The 22323-nt window shown below is 44.7% G+C and overlaps 2 protein-coding genes across 3 annotated transcripts; both read left to right on the plus strand.

Moving 5' to 3' along the window:
• Positions 1–334: 334 nt before the first annotated feature.
• LOC127595734 (growth hormone receptor-like) lies at positions 335–11985 on the plus strand. Of its 2 annotated transcripts, XM_052057473.1 has the most exons (10): positions 335–566; positions 874–953; positions 4430–4542; positions 6240–6378; positions 6625–6794; positions 8174–8352; positions 8418–8571; positions 9095–9185; positions 9277–9346; positions 9899–11985. In XM_052057473.1, the coding sequence occupies exons 3-10, from the start codon at positions 4449–4451 to the stop codon at positions 10460–10462; spliced, it is 1461 nt and encodes a 486-aa protein (XP_051913433.1). In that variant the 5' UTR covers positions 335–566; positions 874–953; positions 4430–4448; the 3' UTR covers positions 10463–11985. The 2 variants fall into 2 exon arrangements, with proteins under 2 accessions (XP_051913433.1, XP_051913435.1); XM_052057475.1 differs by lacking the exons at positions 335–566; positions 874–953 and having other exon boundaries at positions 2795–4542; positions 9098–9185.
• Positions 11986–13512: 1527 nt separating this feature from the next.
• On the plus strand, positions 13513–19351 carry dusp27 (dual specificity phosphatase 27). Its single transcript, XM_052057433.1, has 6 exons — positions 13513–13641; positions 14107–14257; positions 14329–14447; positions 15057–15288; positions 15504–15721; positions 16011–19351. The coding sequence occupies exons 1-6, from the start codon at positions 13620–13622 to the stop codon at positions 18626–18628; spliced, it is 3360 nt and encodes a 1119-aa protein (XP_051913393.1). The 5' UTR covers positions 13513–13619; the 3' UTR covers positions 18629–19351.
• The last annotated feature ends 2972 nt before the right edge of the window (positions 19352–22323 follow it).

Genomic DNA, 22323 nt, shown 5'->3' on the forward strand with positions numbered 1-22323 from the left:
TTTTTTGTAGCAACAAGAAAACCCCCCCACAAAAACTGGCGGGAACAATGATTTATGGATTCACTGTGCACAACTCCCAGCGAGACCCTCGAAAGGGAGGACAGAAAATGAATTTCAAGTTTTACCTTTGTAATATTCATTTCATCATTCATTCTATCCGTAAGCATGTCCTCTTTGACTTATGAGTCATTCACAGCGCTTTGAAAAGTCAACACAACTCGGTTAAATTGGCAGAATTTGGTGCTATGAAAAATAAGAGGGGGGATAAATGACTCCTTGGAATGTTCATAGGGTGATTGTGAAAGGCGGGAGAATCACGTCGACATCACGGTTCCGTTTCGATGGGAGCGTCCGATGCATCAAACGCCGGTGCACTGGACACGCCCGCGCGAGCACGCGCACCCCAAGCGTAATTAATGAGGCGCGCGCGCGGGCTGCGCTCCTCTGAGAGTTGAGTTGAGCCAAACAGCCAGCCGCTCTGCCGCTGCATCAACGGGGGAACGGACTTGAGGAATTTGTACCGGCAAAGAGGCAACAGGCGCTTCTGCAATTCTTCTACAGGCAAGGTGGGTCCACTTGATTGGCGTCCTACCAGTTGACTTGATAAACGTCACCAAAACAGTTATTTAACAGACGAACCATTGCCAGCCACATTTAATTAATAACAATTGTTTGGCTGTAATTGTTGGAAAGGTGATGTGACTTTGGAGCCCCCCCCCCTCCTTGTTGTCATGAATAATAATTCAAAGCCAACCCTGTCAATTATCGAGTCATTGCCTAGTAAGTGCATTTTGTTTGTAGGTTATCGACTCAAAGTGGCTTCTTTAAAAGTCCATAGTCTGCTTTTGAGTAAGTCTTCTCACTGGTTTCTAGTTTCATCTCCGAGATTCTTGGTGTCTTCTCTGAGGTTTCTCCTCTGAATGGCCCAGATCGAGTGACTTCTTCTTTCTCCGGTAAGCGCTTCTCGATGTCTTCTCTGCGATTCCCAGCGTCTTCGCTGCCCATATCACAAAGGCGACTTGCGGAATGAAGACCGCAGTCGGATGACATTTTCTGAAATTTACTGTGTAATGTGCTACATGAAGCTTCTCCACCCATTGCAAGCTGACTGGATATGGCACAGGTCTCTGTTCATGCGTAAACTGTTCGGAACCTACTTTTAGCAGCACTGGCTCTGTGGAGCTTCCATCTAAAACACCCACAAAGTGAGCCATTGTGTCCCTAAGTGTCATTTCAAGTTCTATTTGGGACACTTAATTCATGATTCAAGTTATTTATTGAAGACCAAAGTGTCATTGTCATTTCAGCGCATCCACCGCACTCAAATGCTTTGCTTCAATGTTTCAGCCTGGAAGGAAGAATGATGAGCCTTTGTCATGTGATCAGCATGGTGGTCCTACTTTCAAAGATGAGATGTTTGGTCCAAGCAAGCAGGACAGTCCTAGTTCTGAAAACAAAACGTATTGTCGTTTAGTAGTGGGTTTGTCAAAATGGGATGAACTTCCTGAAATGTCTTTTCATCTGTATTTCAGCTAGCAACTCCTACAATACCAGAAAATCAGTCTAAAGTAGATTCCACCCAGCGGGGGTGCAGTTCCTTCACAGGAAAAACATCCGCATGATTTGGATTTCACATCCAGGCGGACACACACACACACACACAGTTGGATTGCACTTTCTCTATTTGTATGTACAACGTGATCCTGATTTCATCTTGTGACATCCAAGTAAAATTGCGTTCTTGAGCCTCAGGGCTGTTGATGCAAAAGACTTTTGTCTGCAGATGACATTTGTGTCCTTTTACACATAAGTCAATTTGCTATCGATGAAAGACCGTGCGCAAGTATTTCTGCTCTGAAATGCTTGGTCTGTGGACTCAATACAGACTGTCTCCCGACCACCTCATTAGAAGGATTCCCATCTTCTCCCAAATCGTCAGCTGATGATATTTGGGACAGCTGCCTTTTTATTTGGGACAGCTGCTGCTGCTGCTGCTGGGCTTTTTCAACAGGCGCCAGTGCTAATTGAAATAAATCGCTTTTCAAGCGTTACCTCAGTGTGACACAGCGTGTGACATGAGTTGCTGCGTGGAAACAGCGAGAGGTCAACAATAGTCAAATGCGCTGCTGGAGCATTACCGTTCCAGTCAGTTGAACATGGAAATTCTCAATTTGAGGATTACGGGCACAAAGGCTCTTTGACGAGCGCATTTGGATGTTGAACTTTAAGCAGCAAACTGAACAATTGTTAGAAAAGGGGGAAATTGAGCAAAACATAAGGATGGGTATGCTTTGAACTCTGCAGTACAGTTTATGGGCCGTGATGTCATACAGTGCCGCGAGCACACTTGTAGGAGTTGTCAATTAGCTGCATGAACTTTTTGACACCTAGAGTACACTGGAGACGACAGTAAAGCTGTCCAACTCATTTTGGAGTCCTGTTTCGTCTGAATGTGAATATTAAACCACAGGCATTTCGAATTGCCTTATCATATTATTAGGTATCAGATTGACGGCGTTTAAAATCGACAGTCAAGGAAAATGTTGCCATTTATTTTAAAAAAGGTCCTTGGTCCCGCTGGCAATCGCTCGATGTTGATAAACGTGAACATCATTTGCAATTTTCACACAAAATGTAGTCAGAAAGATGAAGTGAGGGGGACCTTTTAACCAAATGACAAGGATCATCCATATAAAAAGAAGTCAACCCGAACATTTTCTTGACGATATGTTCCATGCGCCTCCACTAGTCTAAACACGGCATTCTGACTCATATTTTGCCACTTTCTGTCGGCTGACACGGACCCGTGGCTTGCATAGCATGCGACGCTTTAGAGAGCGTATCTACAGAATCGATTCAACTGTCGCTACGTGTAGCACCGTAAATAATCAGGACCATCATGAAGATGTGACCCATGCGTCATCATGACGAGCCTAAAGAGCACTGCAGTCGATCTGACTGTCGCATTTGGCTACCCCACGATGACGTTTAGACCAGTTGACGTGTCGCTAATGTCGTTAGGGCAGCAACTGATGAAATGAGGACGGCACCTTAATTAATTTCACTTGTCCCTCTAATAACTCTAAATGTGCAATGAGGGAGAGCTAGGCATGCCGGACAAAGCCAGCCCCAGAATGAGAAAGTTCTGCAAGCCTTTCCCGGCCTTGTGCAGTGACACATTGGCTGCATCCGAATGTCCACCCTCATTCCCTTTATAGTTGCACACTATATGTAGCACACTAATAGTGGTTCCTTCATTCTGTTTGGCGAGTCGGAGCTTACAGTCCCTACTTTCTCCTCGTTGCGTATCACGTGACCGCCGTATCTTTTAATGAAATAAAAAGAATTACCGTACTGATTTCCATGGTGTGTAGTTATAATACCCTTTGAGATTCCCAGAATCGCTCTTGTTTCCCTGCTCGCAATGCTTTGTGGTCTATATGAACCTGGTGGATGAACATCAATGCTCATTGCTGTTGCAAATGTGTTGTGGGTAATTTGGAGTACCCTCTCTGGTTATCCTCCCTGGACATTCGGACAGCCCTACAATATGGCGTAACTCTGTAATAGTGCATTAAATAGGGAATAGAATGCACATTCGGACACAGCCAGATCATTTTTTTTGCCTCAGCCTGGAAATACCAGCACCCAACATTAGGTGTGCCTTCATCTTGTGTTCAAAGGTGTATATTCAGCGTAGATAAATTTGGATGCGTGAACTGTCCGTTGTCAGTGAATATTATTGCAAAGCATTAGATCCTCCTGCAATTTTTGGGGTGTTGTTTGTGTGTTTGTTTCATATTATAAGACCGCGCTGAAAAAAATAGCGACAATATAAGTGACCAGTTGACATGGCTTGGGCGTTTGATCACATTCGTGTCCACTTCTGAAGTCATGCAACCCCTATTGCAGACGGCCATAAAGGATGCTGCATGCTTGATTAGATAAACCTCATTTAATAACAATAAGGCAAAAAAAGTTAACAGGACTGTTGTTCCTTGTGTTGTCTGCCAAATTTGGAAAAATAAATCAGGAAATGTGTTTGATGTGAGTAAGTGTATGTGGGGGTGTAGTTGTTTGATGAATCAGAGGATGCACAAGTTGGACAAGACTGTGTTCCTGCGATAAGATTAAAAAAAAAGTGAGTGCTCAGTCCACATGTACGTAACATAATAGGGCGTGACTTTCAAAGAAGCTCAGAGAAGTAATCCTCGAAAAACCACTGCTGTTTTTACTGTATGCTTGTTGATTCGAAAGGGTTTCTTTACTTGGGTCTGATATAACATTGGCAATGCAAAAAGAAGGGAGGAAGGGGCCAGCAGGGGGATGTTCATCCTTGTGATAAGTCTCATGACTGGGAGACGCTCCCGTTGCTGTCGGCCAACTTCCCCACAGAGTTCCCAGCAGTCCGTGTTGTTTGTGTTGACAGATTGTGCCACGATTGCGGGATGCTGAGACTGCTGCTCTGCTTGCTTGTCGCCTCAGTGGGCGGCAACACAATCCAACAACTGGACAGCCAAGCTGAAGACAGACAAGCGGCAGGTGAGTCCCAGCACGGCGTTGCCTCTGTCTGCTTGGAAGTTGGCGGGCTGCTTCCTTGCTCATGGAGGAGACGAGTACAAAGGCGGTTCTGAGAGTGGCTGCTTAGGTTCTTTCCTCCGTCGAAATGCCCTGCAAGTGAGAGTCACTGCTAAGTGAAAGTTTTTTTGTCGATTTGTTGTATACATGAGTTGTTGGGGTTCATTTTAAATGTATTTATTTTGAGATTCAAATTGAATGTCAAACAGTCGTTTGAGAATTTTACTTTATTACATCATACTAAGTGACCTGTTTTTTAAAATTATTTTGCACTCCACTAATTCTCCATATATTTGAAACAAACAAACAAACAAACAAAAACCTAAAACTATAATTAAAACTAATTGAAATAAAAAAAAAGAGGTATTAAAAAAATAAAAATGAACTAACCTGCTCTAAAAACCGAATGAAAATTAACTGAATTTTAAAAAACAGAAGTCAAGACGAAATAAAAATTATAATACAAAAATCAAAACCTAGCATTCCTCTGATTTGGATGGTTAAAAATAATGCCAATATTAAATGCTGCAAAAATCAAGCCTTTTTGTCTCTGAATGGCCAAAATGGCCCTCAGCCGAAAAATGGAAGCAACTTTGTCAAGCAACTTTCTACAGCCTACATGGTTGAGCCAGGAAGATTTAGGTAAATACAGCGTGGGGGGTGAAAAACAGTTTAACATCATATCTCCACAATTCATTTCAACACAGTTGTTTTGTGCATGAACTGTTTTGTTAAGCGCTTTGTTACAGCTGCCGCTGTTGTGAAAGCGTTATATAAATCCGCATGTATTGTATTGTATTGTATGATTTCAGCAATCATCTTCAAACATGCATAATGTTACTATTTAGAAACAAACATGAATTCACTTGAAAGGTTTTCAAAAGTTTTTTGGGGGTATTTTCTAGAGGTCCAGCTAATAACTGATGATCAAATTAATCTCCAATTGCTTTGATAAGTAACCGTTGAGAGACCTTGTTGAACAAATTGTGAAAGCGGACTGATTGTCTATATATGTTGTCTTTGTGTTGACTCCAACATTGCAAACAACATTTTTTAAGTGGATAAATAAATACAAAATCAATTAATAAATGCATTTTAATTGACCAACATGAATGGAGGGGAAAAAACACTGAGATGAACGCAATAAATTTTACAGGACTCTTGATTACGTACATAAATTCTCGATAGCCCACCTTCCATCTTGTTAACGATGAATATTGTAAGACTTATAAAACTTTCCGTGTACAATAATGACAGACTTTCATATCCTTCAATCTTCTCCCGAAAGCGAACATCAAGGCCACACTGATGTTGTTTATGCGAGACGGAACAGAGGCCAGGTGATCAAAAATAAGGTTTCACTTCTGCCTGTTTGACTCTCTGATGTTTATTAATTGGTATCGGCCGCCATGTTCCCACCGCCTGCAGATGGCAATCAATTTTACTTGGTGGGCTGACTGTCGGTGCTTGTATGTTTGATGACGCATGACAGCTGTGGGGTAATTCAACACGTGCACTGTCAAAGCTAACTTTGAAATGGTTTACTCCCTTCAAGTCCGGCTGAATGAATAAGGATGTTAACACGTGCCTTCGTATGTCCTGGAGACGCTCGATTATATTTATCTAACCATAGGACGTCCCCCACCTCCAACCCCATGCAGGTGAGGTTGCCGTGACAACCAGGCCTCACATCTACAAATGCCGCTCGCCCAACCTGGAGGTGTTCACTTGCTGGTGGCATCCGCTCGGTAACCTGACAGAAGGAGAGGAGGTGAACTACGTGCTCACTTATTCCAGAGAGTATGAACACACTTATTATCTTCGTAAAAAGGAAAAATTACACACACACACGCACACACACGCACGCACACACACTCACACACCCGCACACACACGCACGCACACACACACACACACACACACACACACACACACACACACACACACACACACACACATTTTAAGACTCCCCGCAGGGCTGCGTGCTGAAATTGAAATGACATGTGGAAGTGATTGCTCTGATGATTTATTCTTTGTTCCTTTCAGCAAAGGGCCCAAGCGTGAGTGTCCTGACTACACAAGCGCCGGTGCCAACAGCTGCCATTTTGACAGCAGCCATACATTCATATGGAACATCTACTGCATGAATGTCACGGCTGTCATGGCTCGCCAAAACGTCACTTCACCACAGCACTGCCTCGATGTGGCCGACATTGGTAAGGACTAATGCGGAAGCCCGCGTCAAAGTCAGCTTTGTTGCAAAAGACCACATGTACAAAGATCATAGTACACGTGAATTGAAATGATGAAGAAATAATCCCGATTAAAAAGTCCCAAACATTTACCTGTACAGTGCTGTGCTAATTTGTTCCAAGATCATACTCTAAAAAACGATTTCTTTCATCAGGAAAATAGCACTACCGCTGATAGTAATGTACTTAATAAACAAAGTACCAACATAATTAAATAGAATGTAAAGTGTTAAACAGTTTGTGTATTCATTCCATTGTTGATGGTGTCGTGGTACACTGGCGCGACTTGTGTGCGGGCAGGGTGGGATCGGTTCACACTCAGTAGTGGCGTGAGTGTGTATGATTGTCTCTATATTTGCCCTGTGACTGACTGGCAACCAGTTCTGGGGTTGGTCCGCAATTTGCCCAAAGTCAGCAAGGATTGGCTCCAGCAACTCCCGTGACACTCTTCAGGATAAGCGATGTTGAAAATGGATGTATTCATTGCCTCATCTAGTGTGTGACATGGCCACTGGGGGCAGTATAATACAGTCATGCAGAAACAATCAAAGAGTTCCACAAGTACATATACCGTGACCCAGTAAGGTGCAGCATTATACAGTGGATCCCACGTACTCGCGGTTCGTCACGTGCAGATTAACGTATTCACTTTCATGATCCTATCTTGTTTGTTTTGGGGGCGTTTCAGTGTCCAACGGGAGAGTAGGCATTCATTCATGAGTCACACCTGTCCCGAATCCGGCCTCGTTGCTTCTCCCCTTTAAAAGCCGACAACTGGCTGTCTGATTATTAAGCCTTGCTCACGGCTCTGGCCGCTTATGCTTCAATTCTCGAGACAGTTTCCTTCCTCATAGCCTTTGCCTGGTAATTCATAGTAATTTTGTTCTGCAAGTATTACGGTTATGTATTCTTGGTTAATGTTCTTTGTGTTTTGGATTTTCTCGTCATTTTGCCAGCTAATCGCAGGGCACACAGAGACGAACAACCACCCGCACTCACATTCACACCTAGGGACAATTTTGAGTGTTCAATTAGCCTGCCATGCATATTTTTGGAATGTGGAAGGAAACCGGAGTACCAGGAGAAAACCCACGCAGGCCTGGGGAGAACATGCAAACTCCACACGGGGAGGCCGGAGCTGGAGTCGGTGGTAGCAACCCTTGTTTTTGTTTTTTTTTTTTTTTCTTTTTGGAAAACATTCATTGGTTGTTTATTTCCACTTATTCAAGATTTTTTAAAGGTTTAAAAGAATAAATTGTACATGTGTTTTTTCTGTTTGAGGGTGATCAGGACTGAGCCAGCCTGTGGACATCAGGTCTTTTGCTTTATTACCTCTCTTACAGTACAGACCGAAGCTCCGGTCAACCTAACTTACCAGTTGATGGATGCAGGCGGGGACGAGATGGGTCATGACGTGCTGCTGTCTTGGACGTACCCGAGACCCTCAGACCTCAAATACGGCTGGATCACGCTGGTGTACGAGTTGCAGTACAGACAAGTTAGCGAGCCTGACAAATGGAAGGTATAATGGAGAAATAGCAAAGTGCCCTTGGGGTTTCTAGCTGAGTTTTGTCCCACGTCCTGCAGGTTAAGCAGTCACTGCGAGATCCTGAAGTCAAGCTGCTCGGCCTTCCCATTAACGACTATGTGTTTCGCGTACGGTGCCGCTCGCAAAACTACGGCTTGTGGAGCAAGTGGAGCCAGCCGTTGCTGATGAACATTCCTTCTCGGGCGCCAGCAGGTACAGAGTACGATGTCCCCACCGATGAGAGCGTGCATCTACAAGCAGCCGTGGCAACAGAGAATGGGCATTATTGCACTTGTTACCTAGGCCTTTAAACGTTAGCCGTTTTCATAAAAGAGAGCCTATTATGTTTCAGCCAATTCAAAGTATTTGGGCTGATCTTGCAAGGCTTTACAGAATATTGTGTTTTATGACTGTCAACCTGCGATGGCTGGCAACCAGTTCAGGGTGTCCCCCGCCTACTGCCCGTAAAAAGCTGGGATAGGCTCCACCCTGCCCGCGAACCTCGTGAGGATAAGCGGATTAGAAAATGGATGTATGGATGTTATTAGGTGAGGGGCAATATCAGCAAAGCATTTTGATGTATATTTGAGCACAAGCTAAAGAGGCTCCAAAATGAAGACGGGAAACTGTTGGAAATAAACTAATCGTTTAATAATTTAATTCGCCAAAATTAGAATTTAGGTTGTAAATAAGTCTTTTGATTCTGATCTTGTTCGCTTTTTTCCGTTCATTGAAGCAGACAAACTCATCATGGTGATTCTGGTGACAACCATCAGCATGGTGGCGATCTTGGCCTTCTCTGTGTGTGTCATTCCACAACGTGTGAGGTGAGAATTCACATTCCTTTTCTTCATATGCAATGAAAAGCTCCCCTGTACCTTTCCCTTAAATCTGGCATCCTACTGTTTTACCATGCAGAGTGAAAAACTTCTTTTGGCCACCTATTCCAAAACCACGTATCATCGGCATTGACCCGTTGCCTTTGAAGGTAACGCAACTTCCATCTTCTATGTGTCCTCTGTCTTCTGCTCACCACACATACTCACGCTCTATATTTCAGTAAGTACGGTATATTTTAAAGTAAAAGTACTGAGTCGACTCATTTAAAAGGGTGAGGTGGGGGGTTAAAGTGTTAAAACTGCTAGCAAGTCTCTGACGCCCCTCACTAAATGTGCATGAGCATGATTGTTACACATGGGCATACAAAATGGCATGTGATGATGGATATTGTCACATTGGAAATGGTCACAGAGAGCACATATCTTGTATCCACAAAGTAGCAGCGCGAGCAATACTGTATTAGGCTTGCGGCATTGCGGCGGCTATGTTCCTAGCATGCTCATTCGGAATGCAGTGTGACCATGACCCTAAATACTATCGGTTTGGAGTTTTATTTTTTGGAATGTACAGTCAATCAAAAAAGTATTCCTCCTCCTGTGAGTCAGAGAGAGAGAATGAAGGAAAAACTGAAAAAACATCACCAACGTCATGAGAGACTTTTTGATGTCCATTCAATTTGCTTCCCACTCTGCGTCCTCAGAAGGGGAACTTGGATGAAATCAACCACCACCTGACTAATTTCCATGGCTTCGTAGCTCCAAGCTTCCTGGACACCGAGGTATGGGAGCAGGTGAGCCTTGCCAACATCGATCTCGCCACGGCTAAAGACTGCCCCGATCCCACCAAGTCACCCAGCCAGGTGTCGGATGCCTTCACCATCCCACACGACTTGACGCCCACCACAACTCTTCAACAACTCGTGAGCCAGCCTCCAACAGCACTCATGCCAAGCGCATACTGCATGTGTCCTCCTCAAGCCTTCTCGCCAACCCCGTGGCCAGAGACCAATTACAGCACGACGGGACAGCCAAATGCACCCCCACCTGCCCTCTCTACAACCTGCCCCCCGCAGAACCTCTACAGCTCTGTGCAGCTCATGAACTACATCGATGGGCTGCAATTGGTGCCGTGCCCACCACCGGTCTGTAGCGAGCTCCCGCCACTGCCAGAGTCTAAATTACATGCCAGCGTAAAGGAGGAAAATGAGAAGCTGGCAGACGACCAGGCCAAAAAGAAAGACCCTGCTTTAGCTAATGAGAGCTGAGCAGATCACAAGATGCGGAGAACCACAAACGCAATTGGATTTGGTGGTTTAAAGGAACATGATAACTTCTTCCATCTAGTCTGCCATCAAAAGGTCCACAGCAGTGGAGACAAGAAGACATTTGTCTTTGTTTTTGGGAATCATGCACCCACTTGATTCTCTGAAAAAAAAAAAATCTGAATCAAATTCGGAAATTGAGTTTTGCGAGTCCATGTAGCAGGAAGCCTGTTCCAACATAACCTCAATTGCCATCTGGATCTTCATTGGAATCGGAAGGCTTCCAAAAGTTGGAAATTGATGGCAGAAGTGAAATACCTCCCTCTCCCGTCCACAAAGGTGCAGAAGAGGGACCCTGCCCAGCTAGTAGATAACGTAATGATAGTTAATCTATTTTCATTTGTGATGTGTCATTGGGAAAATACCCCTCATATCTCCATCTCCCAGTCAACAAACATCATCGATGCGTGCTGGTGGTGGACCCCAAAAAGCAGGGAAGAGGCAGGAGCAGGGTGTACTTGACGAATTGTATTTAAAACAAGAAAACTAAATCCAAAACAAAGTCCACAGTAACAAATAAAAACTATCACTAACCAAAACACTACTAGAACAAACATGACAGCAGCAAAGGAACAGCGAACAAACAAACATGACAGTAGCAAGAGCAAACAATGACCGGACACCGAGGGTTCGGGCAGGAGTCCTTTTATGCACTAATTACCTAATGACCAACAGGTGTGCAGCTGCTGGGGGAGCCCTACAGTGCCACCTGTTGGTCCCAAACCGAATCATGATACCCAGATTTCGGTGCCACGTCCCTGTTCAAAATGTGCTTGGTTTCATTGTAAACTTGTAAACATTGTAAATCAACCACGGTACTTTGAATGTTTTCGATGCTGAGTAACCAGATTGTGTTTTCTGTTATGTGTTATGTAATACATTCTATTTCCAAAACATGTTTATGGAGAGGAAGAAGAGATTGTACATAGTGTCTATCTGATATTATAATTACAATGGATGAGGAAAACTACAGTATGACTTTTCCCCTTTGGTGTGGGTCAAACAATGAACCAGCTCACCCACAAAGACATCCTGCTGCTTTTGCTTCATCCAGAGCATGAGAAGAGGTGAGAGCAGTGGTAGGACAACTTGTGGTTGCTTCAACTTGACAACACAACTCCTCACAATGCCCTGAGCATCTGACAGTTCCTGGCTGAGAAGAACATCAGCCCTGCTGGAACAAACTCCCTTATCTGTACTCGCCCAACCTGGTGGTTTTTCCTCTTTCCAAAGCTCAAAGAGACCCGTTTTAAGACATGGATAACAGAAATTCATGAAGGTGTGGGAGAGAAGGCTGGGAAAGTGTGTTCGACTCCAGGTGGATGACTTCCAAGGAGAACACTTGCAGTTTGGATTCGAAATATACTGTAACTTTTGTAACACCTCATATGTTGCGACTGCTTTTCTTTACAAAGCATCTTTTGGCGGGCTTATTGTAAAGGGCAAATAAAGATGTGCCACAGTTATCGATGCATATATGCCAACCATTAGATTGTGGCTACATTTAGAGTATAAATAACAGACAATGTTGTCAGCTGACTGACAAAGACTGTGTTGTTCCTTTGCGACACGAGAAACTCTGTTCCCAGAAGGCAGATAAGAACTGACCAAATTAGAATTCTCGCTCAGCTTCGGTGTTAACCTACTTGTGGAAATGCATTTACCAGTAATGTTCCATGTAGCTTGAAAGGCCCAGTTCCCCAAATGAAACTCTCCACCTTTCATGATATGACTAAAGAAAAAAAGAATTGCTAGTCAGAAAGGGCAGATGGAGGGACAAAGAAATTACAATTCCGACCTAAAACCATCAGGAAGGACAAGGAGGTGAAATTTCACATCAAAAGGAGAAAAGATGAAAGAAGGTGGTTGCTAATGAAACAATTAGCCCTGTCAAGCGATTAAAAAATTGCGATTAATTAATTAGATCTGTTAATCTCATCTAAAATTACTGAGAAACCCCCTATTTTCATTAAATATTGATGCAGATCCAAAGATAAAAGAAAAAGTGGCATAAAGTATTTTATTGTTTTTCAGCAGACTTGGACAGATGCAGTCCTAGCCATTTACTTTCTGCTGTATTTGAGACTAGTCAAAGTCCTACCTGCAAACTTTTGCTTCGACCACGAGGGGGAATATCACTGTTTTGTTTGTTTTTGTCAATGTCCAAAGAATTACAAAATAAAAATAGAACATCAGGTCCTTAGAGAGTGCTTAGAGTAACATATCAAAAAGAGTAAGAACAATTTTCTGAGCAATACAAGTACTGAATACTGAACTTGCTTCAGACAATAAACAATAAATAAATCAGACCGTTAAATCACAGTCCTGTAAGTTAGAACTTCAGAAATAACACTGTTCATCATGACAAACTAAAAATGATGAAAACATCAATCACCTCTAGTAGTCTACAGAGGACACATCAACTACGCCTCATACGTGGGGTGTTCTTGAGTTTAGTTTGCCGAAGAGCGTTGCTATGTATGGCTCGCTCCCTATATTGCTAACACTTTCGGTGCTAACATTAGCTGTGGCTGCACTCGCGACTGGGTGCTTTTCATTGATGTGGGAGGGTAAATTTGAGCTGCTTCGGTTTTACGCAAACTCCTTCTTACAAATTAGTCACAACACTCTAACTTTATCAATTGTCGTCGCGGCGTTTTTGGAATCTAAATTTTCCATTCATTGTGCTGAGAACTCTCACACCCTGGTCCATTTCACCTCTCCACTCCTCACCCAAGTCCACCCAACTCCAATGGGAGCCTAACAGCTTCGGCTAAACAAGCCCCAAAATAATGGCAGCCAATCAATGTCCGCTTCAGGCTGTGACACCTCTAGAAACATTATTATATAGTATATTTTTCTTTATGTAGCGCTTTCACAACAGGTAAGGATAGAGCAAAGGAAATTGCGGCAGGAAAGCAAAAGATGAGCAAAGGAAATAAGACAGGAAGGTGAGGCCAGTTATGACGACGATCTCGGTGAATGGGTGTCGGGTGTCCAGGCCCCTGAATGGTTGGGAGGTAGGGGTGTCACAGGAGGTGGAAGGACACTCCTAACTTTACTGTGACCACCGTCAGCTTCGCAAAGCAGACCTCCTCCCATGGACACTGCTGACTGCCAAGGTAAGACATACAATCAGTTTGTTTTTTACATGCTACCTAGAAGAGGGATTGTAACGCTTGCTTACGTCTCACTTTTGTGTTGGTTGTTGTTTGGTGCAATGATTTGTACACTGCAGTGCTCTCAGATCTCTGACACAGCTGTCGCTTAAAAATAGATCTCCTGCCAGGCCCGACACTACTCAGCCTCTTGAACGTTGATATCATCAGCTTGAAACATGCACTCATACGCATCTCCAGTACAGCATATAGTGAAATATAAGGTATTATATGACAAAAACTTAGTCATGGCATTCATGTTAGCTTATGAGCTTCATTTTGTTTTTCAAAGCAGCTTCCAGTTGCTTAAACTCTAACTGCACGCTGGTTGGGAATCACTGTGTCAGTATGTATTTGGCTGCTCGCTATTTCTTACAAACTAAAAACTTTTTTCATCTTTTTGTTCCATGTGGGTTCGGATGGACAAAGAAGACGCACGTTTGACTGACCAGGAGGCAATCAACGGGGCTGACATGGCATCTGGCAGAGAGCACGAGGATCAGGCGGTGCCGAATGGCGACGTAGAGGAGAGTAACATCCATGGTATACAATCTCGTTACTTGCGATGTTCGTCACCCAGGTAACATTTTAAAACGTTTTCAGTCAACTGAATGCAGGACAGTGCGATGATTTGATTTGTACCCTTTTCAGCCTCTCCATGACGTCAGAGTCCAGGTTTTCTGCCATTTCTGGCTCGGATGCCGGCAGTATTTTTATGGAGCCGATCCACTTGTCGTCGGCCATTGCCGCCAAGAAGATCATTAATGAGGGTGAGACACTGTTTGACACTCACATCAAGCAAGACTTTTTTAAAAATCATTTGATCAGTAGAGAGTTATCTGACATATGCACCAAATGTCAACACCTGCACTGTTGTGTCTCTGATCTTCTGCTGTTGAAAAAAAATCCTGAAAGCTTCACTGCGTTCTCAACCACATTGATTATTACTGACTGGAGCCCCTACTGTGACTCTATATGCTCCCAGCAAGATGCCGGTGCACATGTAGCAGGGAGATAATTGAAAGGACAGCACATAAGACATGGATTTCATATTAAGATGCTGCGAGCCCTGCAAATCTGAAGAGGAATGTGATTCGTGTTAAATGAGACAATTAACTTTAAGTGGGTGACTGTCTAGATTCCTAAATTTACTAATGAGCTGAGGTGATGACTTGAGCGAGAAGATTTGGATGTCAAACACTGCATGCGGATGAGCTTGTCTGTCCTGAATTCAACTTTGGGAAATTCATTGGTGGAGAAATAAAATAATGAAAATGAGTTTGTCATTTAAGAAACATCCAATTGAGTTTTCAAATGTAATTCAGCTGAACCCGCTCAATAAAAGCTGAACTCGAGTTTTTATTTTTTGTCATTCTCAGAATTGCCACCTCGAGGTGCCCGCCCCGAGTCCATCCCAGAGTCCGTGCTTGAAACCGCTGAGCAACTGATGGTGGAGGACCTCTACAACCGAGTGCGGGAGATGATTGATGACCGCAGCCCCTACAACACTCCCTGTGTGCTGGACATCCAAAGGGCTATGGTTCAGGAACGCCTGGAGGCCCCCAGCAGGGATATGGATGAAGTGTGGCCAAACATTTTCATCGCTGAGAAGTCAGTGTTACCTACTGTATATCTTCTCAATCAACACGTGTCACATGAAAATGACAATGAGAGGATGTCCTTTAGGGAACAGTTGAGGAAAATACACGAGAAAACAATGCTCTGTTGGAATTGTATGCTTCGAATATTTCAAATCTTGCTGCAGGCTTACACAAGTGTGTTTCAGCTCTCCTGAAAGGCAATGTTCAATGTTTCGTATCGCCCAGATCCGTCGCCGTCAACAAGGCCCGGCTGAAGCGAATGGGCATCACGCACATCCTTAACACCGCACACGGCACCGGCGTCTACACGGGGGAGGCTTTCTATTCCGGGATGGGGGTGCACTACATGGGTGTTGAGGTGGATGACTTCCCTGACGCTGACATCTCACCACACTTCCGGCCTACTGCTGAATTCTTGGATGAAGCTTTGCTGACTCACAAGGGTGAGCACCCACTTTGGAGAAGAAATGAACTTGATGTGTTTTCCTGGAACGAGATCCGCTTCTGTCACGTAGTTAATTTTCACCACAGCTCATGTAACCTTTAGTCACATGTTCATCAGCAAATCTGATTGAAAACAAAGAGCTTCACAGCTCATAAGATTTCATTGAAATATCAGTCCAACCATCTATCCATTCATTTACTACACCACTTATCTTATTAGAGAAATAAGATTAAATCATAAAATACCCTACGCCTTGTGAGCTCTCACGATTGCTCTTTTGTTTGCAGGCAAAGTTGCGGTGGTTTCCATGATGGGTGTCAGTCGTTCAGCTGTCCTGGTAGCATCCTACCTGATGATCTTCCAGCACATGACCATCATGGAGGCCCTGACAGCCATGAGGAAAAAGCGCCCCATCAATCCCAATGAGGGTTTCCTCAAACAACTGCGAGAGCTCAATGAAGACTTGCTGGAGGAGAGGGAGGATGACGACACACTCAGCCAATGTTCCGTTATCGACGCACGCACCCGCGCTCGGATCTTTGGCGCGGGCAGTGAAGATCATGAGCTGGATCACGACGAAAGCCAAAGCATGATTGAGGTTAAAGCGCACTCCATCATGATGGAGGAGGAGGAAGACGGCGCCAGTGTGATGAGCAGCGTGGCCTCCTCCGCAGCCGCTGAGGAGCTTCGGAGCAGATCCAACAGAGCGCACAACGGTCAAACTTCAAAGTCAGTCCTGTCTAAACAGGTGGGAAGCACGGAAGTTGGCGAGGATGACGACGGTTTGGATCGAATGATTCACGAGTGGCAGCGCAGAAATGAGCTCTACCAAAGTGATGAGTGGTGGGAGGCGCAGCTGAACAGCGACGTGGAGGATGCGGCGCCCGACGCGTGTGCAGATGTTGAGAGTGTCACCAGCGAGGATGTGCGCGACCTGAAGGAATGTTTGAAGCGCCCCCTCAGACGGCTTGCGTCGGATGCTGTGTCCACCTCGAGCCGCACCAGTTACACTGACCTCTGGAAGCAGCGATTGCGGGAGATCGAGGAGGAGGCCTCCGCTCGGTATCGAAAAAAGGATCATGGTGAAGGCAACGACAGTGATGTAGCACAACAGGAGGCAAAGAATAAAATTGATGAGGAGATGGAGAGCATCCTTTCAGACAATACGTCAATGTACAATTTCTGCCTGAAGAACAAGGACAAGATGACGCCTTTGGAGCGCTGGCGGGTCAAGCGGATTCAGTTCGGATGGAACAAAAAAGATCGTGGAGACGGAGAGAATAGTTCTGTTGGTGATAATGAGAAAAGTGATGGTGTTGAAGCAACAACTCCATCCTTCGAAGACGTCAACCTGACCGCCTATCAGTCTTGGAAACGGAGGCAGCAGAGGCGACTTGGCGAGGAAAACATGGAAGAGATTCTGGAGCTGAGTCGGGGTGACGATTCTGCCACTATTAAACGGCGGCAAAGGCGGGAGGAGATCCTGGAGCGTTCCAAAAAGACGTTAGAAGAAAGCCAGTCTGTCTGCGGCTGGGAGAATGAGAGCTGTATAAGTGGCGGCACAATACCTCTCTCCGCCTTCTGGGCCGGAGCTGGGGTCACTGGACCACCCAGTGTCGTCAGTGACGACAACATGTCGATGATCAGCGGACAATCGTCTGTCCGAACGTCTGCATCGCAGGCCTGTAGTACGAGATCAACGCACTCAATCCTACAACCTCCTCCCATTCTTCCTGTTCCGACCGTCCAGGGTCCCTCGGGAGAACCAATGGTAAACCTGGCCAGCATCCAGAACTGGATCACCAATGTGGTCACCGAAACCATTAAACAGAAGCAGAGCGAGATGAGCCTTACTCCTCCATCACTCGGGGGTTCGGAGCTGAGTTTTGGTGCTCCGTCCAACGTGATGACAGGCCGTGGTGGAGATGACAAAGCCTCCGTGTTGAGTAGGCAGTCTTACTCCAGTAGCATGTCGCACGGTTGTGGCCGGCCAGCATCTGTTGGTGGCTTAAGTGGGGTCAGTGCCGGAGGTTCTGCGCTGCTGGAGGCTCAGAAAAATAAAATCACCACCACCAGTGTCCCTCTGTTCAGCCTCTTCCAGGACCAGGTCAACCTCGGCAAACTGGATGCCATTGACAAGGAGATCAGGTCTGAAATGAGAGACAAGATGGCGACCTATGAGAAGAAGAAAATTCTGGAGGACAACAAGCGCAGCACTTTATACAAGAAAAAGAAACCAAAGGCGGATGAAGATGAAGAGGAGGAGAAAAGGAAGGAGGAGGAATTCCTTGAAGAGACAACGAAAAAGAAGCAGAAACCTTTCAAGACATTTGGCCTCTCTGGATGTTTGAACCTCAACCCCGCTCTGGAGACCACCAAGAACACCAGCGTTGACGACTGGCTGAAAACGGTCAGGCCTCCTCCCAGAAAAGCTGCCGCCGCGGCAGCAACGGAGGATCCCTGTGACGACCTAGACGGCTCCGCCTCCCAGTTTGACTTCTCCAGCCGCAGGGCCTCGTGTGCTGGTGAGGAAGATGACATGCAAACATATGGCAGCACCTCCGGATACTTATCCCAACTGCAAATGGACACATCTGCCAATGGCGCGCACTATTCTGGCATCAACAATGGCCACAGTCAAGCCAGGAAATCATATGGCGAGGACGTTGAGCCGAGTGACCTGAGCTCTAGGAGGAAATTCACGAATCATTCACTATACAAAAGCAACGACACAGCTGGGGGGATGCGGGATGCGGATGGTGACGATGAGGAAGAAGACGTTGAAGCCTTCATCGCCCAAACTAGGCAGAGGGTTAGAGCTCGAGCGGCCGCCGAGGAGCCCGACGACGAGGTGCTCGCTGCCTGGAGGGCGCAGCAGGAAGCTAAGTGGCAAAGTCAATCATAGATAAATTGAGCAGGAAACAAATGAGCGGCGCCATTGACTGCCTGGGAGGGGGGAGGGGGGCGGGGGGGGGGCAAGTGGTATAGAAAATAAATAAATGGAGATCAATGAGTAAAAACAAGTGCACATAATTTACTCTTTGAATGCACAAATTCTAGTAAACATATTGCGTGTATTTCTTTATAATAAAAGAAAACTGCTGATTTGCAATTAATAAATGGGGAAACAATTACCACAGTGGATTTTCAAATATGTAATTCTTCGCAGGAAAGCACCGCCGTGACTGGTTCGCACAAAACGCTTCCTCCCACAGTCCAAAATGTGGATAAAAAAAAAAAAGATTACCTGGGAATTGAAAAATTCTGTCCGAATGCGAGAGTGAATTATTGTGTGAAATTGTCATGCCTATGACTGACAGGTGATATATCAAATATGTAAATCACTTGAGATGGGCTCAAGCAGGATAACAAGTATAGAAAAGTGATGTAAAAGGCATCTGGAAAGTATTCACAGCGCTTCACTTTTTCCATTTTTGTTATTTTACAGCCTTGTTCCAAAATGGAATTGTATTTTTTTTGTCAAACTTCTACACCCAACACGCCATAAGAATAATGTGAAAAATGTTTTCTTTTGGCAGATTTATTAAAACGAAAAAACAGAGATCACCTGATGGATGTATACACTGCCTTTGCCTTGAAGGCCAAAATTAAGATTAGGTGCATCATGTTTCTATTGATCATTCTTGAGAGGTTGTGTGCACTTAAGTGGAGAAGTGTCACCAAAAGGATTTAATTCTTTTTAATTGTATTTAATTGTGTCATGACTGTTCGAGTAATGAACTCGTCTCAAGATTTTAAACACCTGCAAGCTTATGTGTAGCACCATCTAGTGGACCACCGTAGTAAACATCAGAGGAGCTTTTGTGATTTCGTCCCTCAGTCAAACATTTTCCAACACATCCCTTTCGAATTTGTCTTTCAGCGTAAAGAATCAAATTTCTTTCCACTGTGGTATGTGGTGACATAATGCTGATACATGTGAGACTTAAAGATCACAGACTTAAATGCTGCCGTCCGTGCGGCTCGATCGCATTTGTGAGATTAAAGTATTACAAAATGTGCGCTGCTGCTTGAAGTGCGTGACTGTACACGTAGTCGTCAGGTCGAATCACTGGCGATGTAAGACCGAAATCAGAGTACAGGTGGAGCCAGGAAGGAGAAGGATGGGACTGCGTGAGAAAACTAGAGCAAACACATTTACTAACTGTCATCATAAAAAATGATAGTGAAGAAAACATACATGCAAAAAAAGGTCACTTTGTATTTGAGAGTGGAAATGGTAGTGACAAGAAAAAACATCATGAAAGAGACGAGTTAAATAAGAGGTGTTACAAAGTTAGGGAGAAGAAGATGAAGATGGCAATGGGAACAAAGAACAATACATGTTGATATGGGGAGGAGGCCCACGAAGAATATGGTGTGCTGGAGAGAGATGGCATGGCCCCAGTGCAGAAACATACTGACAAGGTGGGCATCGAAAACAGCTCAGTGCATCATAACCTTTTGTCTTGCTCTTGGACTTTATAATTGCTGGTACAATACAATACGTGTACAAATACTGTAAGTGTCAGGCCACACGTATTTTGTGTTATCAAACGGCCATGTTAATCATTTATGGGCAGCCCATTTCCGAAAATGTGTCCTTGAGCAAGCCTTTTTTTTTTCTGTTTCAATATGCCAAGTTGTAACATCCCAGTTTAAGTAAGCAACAGTTTAACAAATTGCAAACAATTCATCAAAAAGAGCTTTGAGCTTTTCAATGTGACTCCCAATTTAGGTTTCCGATCGAAACGGACACAAAAGTAAGAATTGCATCTAGTGTATTTGAAATTTCTTAGCTTTCTCTTTGGAGTCTGCTTAGCTTAATGCGAGCAAACAATGCAAGCACCCATTGATTTGCTAACAGCTAGCATTGATGGGGTTCTAGAGCCCTTTTTAAGCAACTGATATTTCAGCACCTATACTGGCTGGCAACCAGCTCCGGGTGTACCCTACCGACTGCCCGAAGACAGCTGGGATACGCTGCAGCATGCCTGCTACCCTTGTGCGGTGTTGAGGAATGGGAGCTGTCAATTTGCTCTTGGCCCTTCCTTGGTGCGGATAAGTGGATTAGAAAATGGATGGATGGATGTATTTTATTTGTTGAACATTTTAATTAAATAAAATGCATTGACACAATAGGGCAGATAACAATATTCACAGGCGACCCGGTAGTCGAGTGGTTAGCACGTCGACTTCACAGTGCAGAGGTACCGGGTTCAATTCCAGCTTCGGACTTCCTGTGTGGAGTTTGCATGTTCTCCCCGTGCTTGTGTGGGTTTTCTCCAGGTTTCCTCCCACATTCCAAAAACATTGCATGGCAGGCCGATTGAACACTCCAAAATTGGACCTAGGTGTGAGTGTGAGCGCGAATGGTTGTTCGTTTCTGTGTGCCCTGCGATTGGCTGGCAGCTGGTTCAGGGTGTACCCCGCCTCCTGCCCAAAGACAGCAGGGAGAGACTACAGCAACCCCCGCGACCCTAGTGAGGATCAAGCGGTTAGGAAAATCAATGAATGAACAATACACACAGACTCCTATTCATTAAAATAAGATATCCTTTATTTGTTCCGCAATGGGGGACATTTACAGTCAGAGTTCAGAAAGGAAACCACAAGGTAGGGAGAGGGAAAAGGGAAAATTATCCTCTATGAAAAAAATGCTAGCGTTACAGGATCTTTTTTAACTCACATTAGCAGTAGAAGTCTTCTTCATGCTGCAGAAAATTCTTTACATCACATTTCATAATGGTACTGCCATATTTTTGTATGAGGTATATTATGGAGTGCTATTTATTTATTTTGGTGTTTATATATTTTCTTTCGTTCTTACAGGCGGCCTGGTGGTCCAGTGCTTAGCGCATCGACCTCACGGTGCAGCGGTACATGGTTAGATTCTGGCTCTGGCCTCCCTGCGTGGAGTTTGCATGTTCTCCCCATGCCTGTCTGGGGTTTCTCCGGGTACTCCGGTTTTCTTCCACTTTTCAAAATCATTCATGGCAGGTTAAGGGAACACCCTAAATCGGGCATGTCCAGCTCCAGGCCTGGAGGGCCACTGTGCTGCCTGTTTTCCAGCTCTCCTGGCTGCAACACACCTGATTCAGATGATCAACTCGTCAGCCAACTCTGAAGCAGCATTAGAACGTTCCTGATTATTTAAATCAGGTGTGTTGCTCTTGGGTGAACTGGAAAACAGTCAGGAGAGTGGTCCTCGAGGACCGACTTTGGACACCCCTGCCCTAAATTGTCCCTAGGTGTGAGTGTTCACTGTTCAAATAATTTTTTTTGTCTCTGTGTGCCCTGTGATTGGCTGGCAACCGGTTCAGGGTGTCCCCTGCCTACCGCCCGAAGACAGATGGGATGGGCTTAAGGATGGACCCCTCCCCCCCGCGAAAATGAATGGACTTACTGACGAGAAGAAGTACAAGTGTTTTCCAAACATTTCTCGGGGGCTGCAACAGATTCATGGCATTTCAATTCATTTAAGAGAGAAGAATATTTAGATTTGCGAGCGTGTTCACTGGACGATTTTAACTAGTATCTCGAGGTACTACTGCATTTGTTCACAGAACCACAATCCACTACGCAATTCTTCACTGACGT

The sequence above is a fragment of the Hippocampus zosterae genome, chromosome 2 (assembly GCF_025434085.1).
Source record: "Hippocampus zosterae strain Florida chromosome 2, ASM2543408v3, whole genome shotgun sequence".
Lineage (NCBI taxonomy): Eukaryota > Metazoa > Chordata > Actinopteri > Syngnathiformes > Syngnathidae > Hippocampus > Hippocampus zosterae.

What these genes read in the sequence shown, in the direction of transcription:
- LOC127595734 (XM_052057473.1), top strand. Translation starts at nt 4,449, where the DNA reads ATGCTGAGACTGCTGCTCTGCTTGCTTGTCGCCTCAGTGGGCGGCAAC. An exon ending in GTGCTCACTTATTCCAGAGA is followed by an intron (nt 6,379 to 6,624) that starts GTATGAACACAC and finishes TGTTCCTTTCAG; the next exon opens with CAAAGGGCCCAAGCGTGAGT. An exon ending in TCCTTCTCGGGCGCCAGCAG is followed by an intron (nt 8,572 to 9,094) that starts GTACAGAGTACG and finishes CGTTCATTGAAG; the next exon opens with CAGACAAACTCATCATGGTG.
- dusp27 (XM_052057433.1), top strand. Translation starts at nt 13,620, where the DNA reads ATGGACACTGCTGACTGCCAAG. An exon ending in GGACACTGCTGACTGCCAAG is followed by an intron (nt 13,642 to 14,106) that starts GTAAGACATACA and finishes GGATGGACAAAG; the next exon opens with AAGACGCACGTTTGACTGAC. An exon ending in AGCTTTGCTGACTCACAAGG is followed by an intron (nt 15,722 to 16,010) that starts GTGAGCACCCAC and finishes TTTTGTTTGCAG; the next exon opens with GCAAAGTTGCGGTGGTTTCC.